The sequence below is a fragment of the Hordeum vulgare genome, chromosome 3H, assembly GCF_904849725.1.
Source record: "Hordeum vulgare subsp. vulgare chromosome 3H, MorexV3_pseudomolecules_assembly, whole genome shotgun sequence".
NCBI classification, from domain to species: domain Eukaryota; kingdom Viridiplantae; phylum Streptophyta; class Magnoliopsida; order Poales; family Poaceae; genus Hordeum; species Hordeum vulgare.
Window position 1 is genome coordinate 53,241,975 of NC_058520.1, and position 13,240 is coordinate 53,255,214.

Sequence of the window (13,240 nt, forward strand, 5' to 3'; positions counted from 1 at the left end):
TATCACATAAAGACTTTGGAATCGCGGAAACACTCGCACCCAAATCACACAAAGCATTGCACTCATAGTTTTTGATCTTGATTTTGATAGTAGGTTCCCACTCATCATGAAGTTTTCTAGGTATAGAGACTTCTAGTTCGAGCTTCTCTTCAAGAGATTTCATCATAGCATCTACGATATGCGCGGTAAAGGATTTGCTTTGGCTATAAGCATGTGGAGAGTTTGCAATGGATTGCATCAAAGAAATGCATTCAAACAAGGAGCAATTATCATAATTGAATTCCTTGAAATCCAAAGTGGGAGTTTCATTACTACCCAAAATTTTGACTTCTTCTACTCCACTCTCCACACCTTTATCATCAAGATAGGTGGACTCCGAATCATTGGGGCATTTTTCAACCAAACTGGATTCATATCCAGCCCCTCCATAAGTAGGTTTGACACGCGAAAACAAAGATTCAAGAGGAGACACACCAAGCACTTTAAGATCTTCGTGATTTGCATCACTAGAATGCACCCTTTTAAACCATTCATGTCTAGTGCGAATTTGGGAGGTTCTTTCTTTGCTCTCATTCATGGAGATACGCATAGCTTTAAAAGTTTCATCCAAGTTGATCTTGGGAGGAGCGCATCTAACTTTCAAAGCATCAATATCACAAGACATCCTATCAACGCTCCTAGCCAAATCGTCTATTTTGAGTAGTTTTTCTTCTATGGACGCATTGAAAATCTTTTGAGAGTTGATGAACTCTTTGATATTACCCTCTAGATCAGAGGGTAATTTGTTGTGATTTCCATAAGTGTTGTTGTAGGAATTGCCATAATTGTTAGAGGAGTTACTAGGAAAAGGCCTAGGAACATAGTTTCCTCTAAAAGCATTGTTGTTGCCAAAATTGTTCCTACCAACAAAATTCACGTCCAAACTAGTGTTGCTACTCTCAATCAAAGAAGATAGTGGCATGTCATTAGGATCTACGGTAGCGTTTCTACTAGCAACCAAATTCATCAACTCGTCCATCTTAGCACTAAGCGAGTTAATCACTTCTATAGCGTGCACCTTTTTGCTAGCAGGCGACCTTTCAGTGTGCCACTGAGAGTAGTTGGTCATGATATTGTCTAGGAGTTTTTTAGCGTCTCCTAACGTGATTTCCATGAACGTTCCACCTGAGGTGGAGTCCAAGATATTGCGAGAAGCGAAATTCAAGCCAGCGTAAAAGATTTGTATAATCATCCACAAACTCAAGCCATGAGCGGGACAATTTCTAATCATAAGCTTCATCCTTTCCCAAGATTGTGCAACGTGTTCATGATCAAGTTGCTTGAAATTCATGATATCGTTACGTAAGGAGATGATCTTAGCTGGTGGAAAATACTTGGATATGTAAGCATCTTTGCACCTATCCCAATAATCGATACTATTTTTAAGCAAAGAAGAAAACCAAGTTTTTGCGCGATCTCGCAACGAGAAAGGAAGAAGTTTCAACTTAGTCACGTCATTTTCCACATCTCTTTTCTTTTGCATATCGCAAAGCTCAATGAAGGTATTCAGATGGGATGCAACATATTCACTAGGAAGGCCAGAGAATTGCTCTTTCATAACAAGATTCAGCAAAGCTGCGTTGATTTCATACGATTCCGCACTAGTGGCGGGAGCAATCGGAGTACTAATAAAATCATTATTATTAGTGCTCGAGAAGTCGCAAAGTTTGGTGTTTTCAGACATGATGTCTTCAACAAACAAACAAGCACACAAGCAAGCAAGAAACCGGCAAAGGAAAACGGCAAGGGCAAAAGAAAACGGCGAAGGAGAAAGACGAATGAAAACGGCAAATGTGAAGTGGGGGAGAGGAAAACGAGAGGCAACTGGCAACAAAAGTAAATGCAGGAGATGAGTTTGTGAGACCTACTTGGATAGATCTTGATCTCTCCTCCCCGGCAACGGCGCCAGAAATACTTCTGCTACTGCAACAAAAGACCTTCCAATAGCGCCAGAAATAGGCACGTCGACGGGAGAATACTTGGCTTGATCCTTCTGTTGCGGCTACGCCTTAATGGACTTCCTAGGCAAGTATGCAAAGGATTTCCCCCGTGGCCTTGGAGCCTTGCGTTGGTGTTCCCTCGAAGCGGAAAGGGTGATGTAGCATAGCGGTGGTAAGTACTTCCCTCAGTTTGAGAACCAAGGTATCAATCCAGTGGAGGAGTATCTCAAGATCATGCACAAACACAAAAACTTGCTCCCAACGCTATGAAGGGGTTGTCAATCCCTTATAGATTGTTTGCCAAGTGAGAACTGAAAGCAACAAAGTAACAAAGCAAAGTAAAAGCGAAGGTGTAAATGATGGATGTGAATAGACCCGGGGGCCGTGGTGTTTACTAGTGGATTCTCCCATGAAAGCAAGTAGACGGTGGGTGAACAAATTACTGTCGAGCAATTGATAGAACCGCGCAAAGTCGTGACGATATCTATGCAATGATTGTTTCTATAGGCATCACGTACGAAACAAGTAGACCGATACTTTCTACATCTACTACTATTACTCCACACGTCGACCGCTATCCAGCATGCATCTAGTGTATTAAGTCCATAAGAACAGAGTAACGCCTTAAGCAAGATGACATGATGTAGAGGGATAATCTCAAACCAATGATAAAATCCCCATCTTTTTACACTTGATGGCAACTACTTGATGTGTGCCTTGCTTCCCCTACTGTCACTGGGAAAGGTCACCACATGGCAGAACCCAAAACCAAGCACTTCTCCCATTGCAAGAATCATAGATCTAGTTGGCCAAACAAAACCCAAGACTCGGAGAGACTTACAAGGATTTCAAATCATGCATATAAGAAATCAGCAAAGACTCAAATATATATCATAGATAATCTTATCACAAATCCACAATTCATCGGATCTCGACAAACACACCGCCAAAGAACATTACATCGGATAGATCTCCATGAACATCATGGAGAACTTTGTATTGAAGATCCAAGAGAGAGAAGAAGCCATCTAGCTACTAACTACGAACCCGTAGGTCTGAAGTGAACTACTCACGAGTCATTGGAGGGGCGATGATGATGATGAAGAAGCCCTCCAACTCCAAAGTCCCCTCCGGCAGGGTGCCGGGAAGGGTCTCTAGATGAGATCTCGCGAAAACGGAAGCTTGCGGCAGCGGAAAAGTATTTTCGAGGCTCCCCTAATTTTTTGCGGAATATTTGGGAATTTATAGGCCAAAGACCTAGGCCAGGGGGCGGCCAGGGAGGCCACAAGCCTGCCCACCGCCGCCCCCCTGGTGGCGTTGTGGGGGCTTGTGGGCTCCCTGGAGCCAACCTGGCTTGGCCCAAAAGCCCCCTGGTCTTCTTCCGTTCGGGAAAAAATCATTTCGGGGTTTTTCTTCTATTTGGACTCCGTTCCAAAATCAGATCTGAAAAGAGTCAAAAACACGGAAAAAACAGGAACTGGCACTTGGCACTGAATTAATAAGTTAGTTCCAAAAAAGATATAAAAGGTACATAAAACAACCAATGAAGACAAGATAACAGCGTGAAACCATCAAAAATTATAGATACGTTTGAGATGTATCAGTGATCACCAATCATTGTTTGGGGAAAGGGGAGCTTTCGCATTCTTTTTTGTCCAATTCCTTCAATACAAGAAATGTATTACCGATAGGGAGATGCATGAGATACTCTTGATGCATATTTTCTTATTCACAACATATGTGCTTTGCTTTGTCCAGACTTGTAAGTGCATTTGAGGAAAAACAAAATAAATGACTATAGTTGTGAAATAGATTTGTGTCACGTTGATAAAATCACATGTTCATACTCGTGGCAATCTCTACTTGAGCATTTGTCAGTAAAAACCCGAAGAGATGTATTTTCTTAATCGTGGTAGATCATAGCAGAACCAAAAATGTTGGACTTATAGTAAATTACGAGAGTTTACAAACCTTTTTGTGTATACTAAAACTCTCCCCTCAACTGAAATCAACCAAAACTTGCCACCTCTAATCAACCCGTAAAGATCTTGTATGCATCCTGTATGTGCAACATTACTATGATGGGATCAAAACATCAAGCCTGGTTGAAACATCACTAATTGTTTAATTATTAATAATATACAATGCTACAATAGGGACTTTCCACAAACTATGACCATGTTGTTACCGGACATAGTGATTTGGACATTATCATCATTAGTACCAACATACAATGCTTATCGTTCGCACCAAAGGAGACATCGTTTGTGCTAGAAAAGGATAGGTCCTAATCATTCACGCGGGGAAACTATAACCACATATTTCTATATTTCAGGGCATAGTTTCTCATTTGCAATATATGGATTTTTCTATGAAAGGAGGTGTAGCTTTCAAAATTACTGGTTGTTTTGAGAAAAATATGCCTATAGTTAAGATTATTTTTGCCACATTAAGAGAATCACATGATTATAGTTGTGGCGATCTATACTTACACTGTGTGTGAAAACCGAACAAAAGTATTTTGTAGGCCACAACTAGCCATCGCATGTTTGTTGAATAGCGATTTGTACACCAAAAAGGAAAAACATCATGTCCGACATTTGTTGGCTTGACCTAAAAAGGAAATATTGGTTTCCATTTGTCTCGTGTAGTGCCTCAACAAAATATCCCCCTAGTCACGTGCATTATTTATGTATCATCATTTTTAGAAAATACAAAACACCACAACTTTTGAATAGTGCGTTGAAATTCATATATGTTTTTACCATTAGCTTTCTCTTGACGAGCTTTTCAAAACTAGAAGTCATATGGGAAGGTTTAGACTACTTCCACGAACAACTTTGGTGCTATGATGCTATATGAAGCATTTTTGTTGGTAGAATGCCTATCAACCCAATGCCCACCTAAGTTGGATACGATGATTGTCAAGTTGCGTAACATCGCCTCTAAAGTTATATACAATAGTTTCCTATGAACCAAATGCACCCCTAAGCTCGATACCATGTGTATCAAGTTGCCAAATGTCACCTCTAAAGTTCCATACCACCACCTTTATCTTGGAAGTTGCTTCCCATTGATGTTAAGTTGCACACTACTACTAATTAGTTGTTTGCGGTATTGTGAAAGTTGCCCACCTTGAAAGTGAAGTTAATTATAATTTATGAAGTTGTTTATATGTAATGCTCAATTGTATGCTAATTAGTTGCCTACGACATTGTGAAAGTTGTCCACCCTGGTTTCTAAGTTTCCTAACTTGTAAACTAAGTTGTTTGCACTATTATGAAGTAATCTCTCCTATTTTTAAGTTGTCTATGACAACAAAAAATATTATAGAGCAACATAACATAGTATTTGGATACTCATATATCATTGTAGGCAACTTAGGATAATGTTAAGCAATTTGAAGGTCATGGCAACAAATTGAAGATAACATTAGGAAACTTGGTGTTCTTAGTATCCAACATAAAATGGCAATGGATAGTTAAAAAGTCATGGTAGGAAACTTGATATGAAGTTGATATATGCAACACTAAAAGGTGCCTCATATAGCACCAAAGTTGCTTATTTTTAAAGTGTGTCAAAGCATATACAAATGTGATCTGGTTTTGAAGAGCCTATCAAGGGAAACCCAAAGGTGAAAATAGATCTCAATTCACATTTTATTATAAAAAACTATAGTTTTTTCGCAAAGCAAAATTAAATGCACAAGGAGACATAGGTCTACCACATGCAAACTATCGTACTATTGACATATGCCACCTCTTGTGAACTCCTTAATTGTGCCTATTGACGGGATCTCAATTTTGTCTTGATTGCGCGGCTCGGAGGTTGTGTTCCTGTCTACGCCAAATCATGCAGCTACATAGAGAAGAATTAGTTTTTCTTTATCATGTAAAATCACAAGAGGATAGGAAATGATAAGTCTGACCGTCTACATCAATGATGTATTCGAAGCATAGGCTCTCTCCACCTCAGTTCTAAGTGACACACATGCATTTTGGGGTTTTAGTTTGACTATCAATTTGACCAACATAGCATGGTTTACGTGTCACCCAAATTACACCTTTGAGTATGTGTTACAAATAATGTACAAAGATACAATTTTTGCCACATTGTAGTCATGCATTATTAGACATTGGCGACCAATGATTGAATTGTGAAATATGAAGGGGTCATGTGCATAGAGATCGAGGGAGTAACCAACAAGCTATGTTCTACAAACCAACAAAGTAGGTTCTGTTTTCATAGTAAAAGTTGTTTGAATCTAACATCTTGGTGAAATGTGATGAAAAAATATGGCAGCATCTAAGAAACAAAATTATTACTCGTTGATGGTTGTAGCTTTAGTAGCTTTTGACAACATTGCAAATCCCACATGTGGTTAGAAGTGTATTTGTATATTTGTGTATTTTGTCGATGCCCCGTAAGAACTCAGCATCAACTTCAATCTTCACAAGTAGGAATGCAAATTCAACAACAACTCCAACATTTATAAATAGGAAATAAATATGTGTAATCAATTCCAAAAATAAGAGTTGTCTCTGCATTTTTGTGAAATAATAAAAATATCCTAAGTCACTCTAGGTTCATCACACCATAGGGTCTTTACAAAGGTGTGTAGACAACACCTTTATACCATTTCATTGCACAAGCAAACAAATAACTAGAGAAGATCTCACAGAGCATGGTGAAAACAAAGGAGAAGAAAAGGATGCATCGAGAGATAAAAATAGGAAAAATGAAGAAGAACATGCATCGAGGGATAAAAAAAGAAGGAGCCAATTAGTTGTTCTTGTGGTCTTCTCCACGACTATGTAAGTAAGAGAAGATCTCATAGAGCATGGCACCGGGAACATGGTGCCGTTTATGAAGAGTATGAATGAGATCTCTAGAACAGAGTCACAAAAGGCTACTCTTGAAGGTTCAAAATCAGCTTTGACTACATATTAAGTAGTTATTTAGTGCACACTTAGAAAGGGGCACACAATTGCTAAAGAATTATTTTTAGATAAAAATTGCCAAATAAAATGGGTGGTTAAGGAGTTAATTGTTCATGATTCTTCCATAAAACTAAGAGAAAGTTCCATGTATCTAACTCACGAAGACACAATGAATGAAAAACCCAAAACTTGATCGAGTTTACCTACCACTCATATGTATAAACTTTTTTTAAATGTCCTTTGTTTTCGAGGTGTACACACTTACAACGCTCCACCCGCTCGAAGTGCAAATTCACAAGCGACATGTGAGGCAACGTTTGCTTCTTCTCTCAACCATGGAGTGAAGTGCATTAGAGAGAGATAGAATTTGGGGGGAGAGGGAATGACAAGAAAGGGATAAATGAAGCCGCAGCAAGCTGGCACACACATTGTCTACGAGGAGTATGGATGGTGATGTCGCTGACTCCATGTCAAGGATGAGATATAAGCTAGCTAGGAATTGGGAAGAATAATCTCGGTGCATATGTGAATAAAATGTGGAATAATCTAAAATGAAATAATTGGAAATGCTTTGCACATTATCCATAGAAAATATCTATGTGCCCATGTGAGTGCCTACTTGTCGTATTTCCATTGCGCATACTAATTTGGACTAAACTAATAGGTAGTTCAAAGTTATGGTCCTTCGATGTTGTTATTGCAAGTTGATGTATCAAAGTGTACATCAATGCCGAAATCATGTACTGTTGTATGTTTTACTTCATTTTATTTCACTCCCCTTATAGCTAGGTGCTAACAATACTGTCTCAGAAGATGATGATGAAAACAAAACCATGACAACTTATTTGTATAATCCCTTCTCGCGCGTGATATCACATACTTTTTTATGCGCGGGGTAACATACCATACTGTCAAGATTCAAATAAACTTTTTTATTTCACTTTGACACAAAATACAATTTGTCTAACACACAATTTCATGTCACAACCACCAGACTTGCACAATGAACCACATGCTTTGAAAGGAAATGCACACGACCACGAGTTTTGAGGTAATTGGTTTTATCTCATCCAAATTAGACGCGTTATCGCTCTTAAAACCAAAAACAAAAATAACTGGTTCTAATATTTATTCAAGTGTCAAGCAGACCATGCAACCTTGATTGACACGACTGCATTAGACCTTGTACAATAGAAGGTACTTAGAGAAGTGTTTTTTTCTTAAACACCAGTGATTATTTGATAACATAAAAACTTACTAGGTACTTCTATCATAGAAACAAGCACTCTTGCTTGAAAAAAAGTTTATTTTTACAACCTCCTCTCTACGCATCTTGCATTGTATATGGTCTTGGTACTTTTTTTGTTGATAGCAATATCTATCAATAGTGCCAATGCTATTATTTGCCCGTTGCTCAACCAATATATTTCATGTCTGCCAAACTTCCTTGATGTCTATATGCCACATGAGCACTTGCAAGCTAAAAGCATCGTCTATAAGTTTCTATGTATTGTTTTTGGCTGAAATGCAAAAAATCACCTGAAAACATGTGTTTATATGATTTGTTTTGAATAAAATGTGGTCATAAGGTTATAATAATATTTGGTTGTATGGAGCATGAACATTTGAATTGAAATAGGAATACACATGATTATTATATTTGTTTGTTTTGCAGTTGTATTTTTTTAATACAAATAACATAATATAATGATAACTATTTCCACTTATTATGGTTGCACGATGAATCATTTTCACGTATTTTCATGCATGATTTCATGTTAATATAGATGTTTTTATGTTTTTAGGCAATAGAGTTTATTCTATCAATATAGGGTTACAGTCGGGAGGCGGAAGAATCATGTTAAGATAACTAGATTAGAAAGTTCATCTTCAAATATACTCCCTCCGTATTTGTATACAAGGCTATCTTATACTCCCTTTATAAACTAATATAAAAGTGTTTAGACAATTAAAATAGTGATCTAAACGCTGTTATATTAGTTTACGGAGGGGGTATTTTTTATGTGTAAGTTCAATCATTAATTTTATCAATAGAGTGTAAGTTATGTGGCCTAAAAAATTATGTCACCGAATGCACATTTCAAAGAAATTATGATGATATATTTTTGATGACATATAACCTATTTTATATTGATCCAAATTATAAGTTAAAGTCTAACAAAGAAACCCGAAATGACCTTTGTATATATAACAAAATGGAGGAGTATGATTTCGTGCAATATTTTCTCTTGGTATCCTTCTCGGCATTGTACACCACTAGTACAAATGCCTGTGTGTTGCACCGGGCAAAAATTATACACTGCTTACATGTTCAACCATCTTAATCCTGATGAAAGAGAGGATCTTAATCTTGATGAAACAAAAAAATATAAATAAAAGTGTATGAAACCTTGAACATGGAAATTATCAATCAGGATATTATCATGTCATACTTCACATAGTTTTTAACAATCTCTGTCATAAAGGTCTCATCTTGTTATATTCCAAGATTACCATCCCGTTTTAATAGTGCAACAACAAAAGGAATCTCAAAATATACTTTACTATCATTCTAAACATGTACTTGGTCCTTTAAACAACATATATATGCACTGATGATCATCTATAAACATTTAAAAAATACATTAGTAATGGATATTACAGATTAGAACCTTTTTCGGTTTGCGTAAGGTTACTTACATTATCATTTACCCACCCCTTTTCATCTAGGAGGCACATCAATTGATTTTCTAAGACAGAACTTCCATTTGTCGTCACCAACAATTCTTTTCATGAAGATGTTTCTATTGCTATATGAGCACATAAATCATGGTCTGTCAATTCATAATCTGCAAAAAGGTCAAAAAGTTTAACAAAATGTATTGAATAAATCTACATGTAAATATAGGTGAACCATACACATGAACAAATAATAAATAGACTGACACACATAGAAAAAAGATTGAAGATGCGAGGTATTAAAGTACATGTTATAAATTAAAGAATTACCTTGTGGGAGATAGTCTTATGGTTCATCAACTTTGATCTGTTTATGCTCATATGGTTCATTATCATCATCTATTGACACTTTTGCTTCATTCATCAACTCAAAATCTGGAGATAATGTCATGCTGTTTGGAGAATGAGGTGATGGCAATGGATAATGATTTATCTGATTATCTCATTCCGGCACAATCAATGCAAAACATTCAAAAAACGAAGATGATGTTGAGATTGATGGTGACATAGGTGATGTCTCCAAAACACCTGATTCAGAATATTTTGCTTTTTTTGAAGGTCGGTTATCAAAATCGTCTACAATTATCAGTTTAGCGATGTCATTCATTTTCTGTGATAACAACACAATTTAAAGTCAAACCTCCAATTTTGAAATCATCTAACAATATTGAAAAGCTCATTATAGGGTGGATTTTCGGATTCCAGCAAGTCATGGGCAGAGAACTGTGCATATATGTGACCAACAAGAGTCTAATCAAAATATCTATGTCATATTAGCATAAAAAAAATAAGAGGACCTGATTCTACAGCAAAAAAGAAGTGTATTGTACAACACATACTACAGAATCTGGAACATCTTGTTCATGGTTGCTATATCTTGTTCATGGTTACCACTTGCTCGCATCAATTTCAATTGGTACTTGATGCAGCTAGTTTCACAAAGAAAAGAAGATGAAAAAGTACAGATCGAAAAGGTGATTGCTTGAGCATATGCCAACAGAAAAATTGTGTTAATTACTTGCTCACATAAATTTAAATTTCTACTTGCTGCAGCTAGTTTCACAAAGGAAAGAAGATGGCAAAGCAATATAAAGCTATAATCACAAGTTAACTCCTAAATTCCGACCTGCCTCGAGCCCTCGACATTGACACCGACCTGCAGCGGCCGACGATGATGTGGAGCCTAACACCCAGAGGAAGGCTCCTATGGATAACCTCGGTTTCAGGAAGTTGGGAATCATGTCCAGGCCTTCAGGGACGGCGAGATGCTGCATAGACATTAAGTTATAACTTGTGTGAACCACAACTTCTATTTTCTTAAGTTCAATTTTTCTGAAAAAACACTGAAACTATCTGGATGTGTTTGCTTCAACCCAGAAAAATATCAGCAAAATCTTTATGTAAATAGCTGTAAATCAAACACAACTCCATCTAATGCATGCGACTACAAGCACTTCGGTCATCTCCTAGATCACACCTTACAACAACATAATCAAGGCAGGGACAAAGTAAGATAAAGAAAGCTGCAACAGCAACAATGCTTTGACCCGGCAACAAGAGTGTTGCCCCCTCAAGAACCTAAAGCGATTGAGGCGGAAGATTGGTGAAGGTAGATACCTGTGGCAAAGAAGGTCTAAGCGACGACTGATGGTCTTCTAAAAAAGTCGGCGCAGGAGACCTTCTTCAAATCTACCGGATACAGGTACATATTATATCATTATTAAGCAAATAAACCTTCCAAAGGAAAACATTAATTAACTCATAGCAAGTGGCAACTCTATTTTCACATAGTAGCAATTGCCAACTCCTGCATGACTCACCGACCTTCTATGTAATGTAAGGTGGAAGCATCCCTTTCAGGAAAGAGGTCAACATTACCAGCGCTCTCTCAGGCTGGAAGGACGGAACAAGATGACCGGCACCTCTCACTGATAGAAATGTCAATCCTCCGGCGTACTGCTGAACATATCCTGCCACCTAACCAGTGAGTGAAGCCGTCAATTTCAGAGTGACCAGAACATTGTAGATGAATAATGTTTTCGATGATGGGATTTAATTACCTCCCCCTTTGCTACCCATGGGCGCCATGGAGTGGTCACAGGAAGGCCAAGGTCTTGAATAGAGTACCTCGTCGCCGGAAGAGGGCATACAGAGTCGAAATCACCACTGTAAAATGCAGGAAACTTTATCGTACTACTAAAACTAAATATTTTTTAGGTGTCTGATAATAACTGATGTTAATCTGTTACTACCTGAATATCCAAACGGGAAGCTTGTTCTCGATCAAGAACTTGATGGATGGCAGCATAGTCACTGGCGCATATTTCCACTTGAAGTTTCTGCAAGCATGAATCACACGGTTAACTTTCGGACGTGTGGGTGAAAATCATTGAAAAATCGTTGACCGGTATATGCTAAATCAATGTCCATTCATCTAATTACTTGCAGGGTGACCACTCTGTCATCCTAGCGTGGAAAGCGTCCTGCACTGCTGGATCATTGAGATAGCCATTGATAGGATAATCACTGCACGGATCATACCCTGGCAGTTGCGCACAATTTTAGAGAAACGTGAAGGTCAGCTAGCAATTCAGAATAACTTACATAACAAACCATGTACGAAAGTACCCTCCAACACATGAATTTACCTCTCTGATGATCCAGAATCCCAGATCAACCCCACCGATAAGCAGCTCAAATATTCACATTTTTGCCGGTATGTCCTAACTCTGTTGACTCAAGTGTCGTTTGCTCTGTGCATCTAAATCAAAATTTGCGTTACTTAGGTCTCCCATTTTTGTGCTTTTTGCTTGTTTTCTGATGTGGCATATATAACACCTGGAACTTCAACCCGCCGGGAGCCGTGGCGACCTGACCGCCCTTCTCCCCGCCATCGCTTCCGCCCTTGTGCTCCTCCTCCTTCGCGCCGTCCACGCCCACGAACACGCGCTGCTGCTGTCATTGCGTCGACACAAGCAAATGGTCGAACACGTGAGCGTCATGGATTGGACTGGCACAGAGCCGCGGGATTGAGTTGGGGGAATGGAGGGGTTGGGTTTCGATGATCTCACCGAGCCGACGTTCACCGGCTTCGTCACGCGATGCTTCAGGTAGCCTTTGGAGCGGATGGAGATGCTCTTGGGCATCGCCGCGTGCTTCTCGGCCGGGGAGGCGGGCAGCACCGGGGGAGCCGGCACGACCTGCGCCTGCGTCTGCCCGACGTGGAGGGGGCGGAGCTTCTCGTCCGAGGAGGCGAGGCGCGCCATGGGCATGGGCATGGGCTGCATCTGCCCGAGGTGGAGGCGGCAGAGCTGGTCGGCCAGCGTGACGACGGAGGCCTGGAGGCCGTTGGGGTTGGGGTGGTGGGGGTCGACGGGGACGAAGGCCCCGGGCTCGAGCTCCATGGGCTCCTCCTCCTCCGCGTCCGACACCGTCTGTGGGTACCGGTCCGCCAGCCACCTGTAGAACGCCGGGACTGCCATCTCTCGGAACCTTCCGGCCGAATCCCTCTCCTCTCTCGCCTCTCCTCCTCGGGGGCGGCGCTTGCCGGGGGCTTGTGGCGGGGACGGCGGGGGCGGCGGT

General features: G+C 39.6%; 1 protein-coding gene across 1 annotated transcript; it reads right to left on the bottom strand.

The window, feature by feature from the left end:
* Window positions 1-12,119: 12,119 nt before the first annotated feature.
* LOC123441472 (zinc finger CCCH domain-containing protein 39-like) lies at window positions 12,120-13,140 on the bottom strand. Its single transcript, XM_045117896.1, has 3 exons — window positions 12,730-13,140; window positions 12,497-12,613; window positions 12,120-12,200 (listed from the first exon to the last, which is right to left on the bottom strand). Exons 1-3 carry the CDS (start codon window positions 13,138-13,140, stop codon window positions 12,120-12,122), a joined length of 609 nt encoding a protein of 202 aa, XP_044973831.1.
* Window positions 13,141-13,240: the final 100 nt, after the last annotated feature.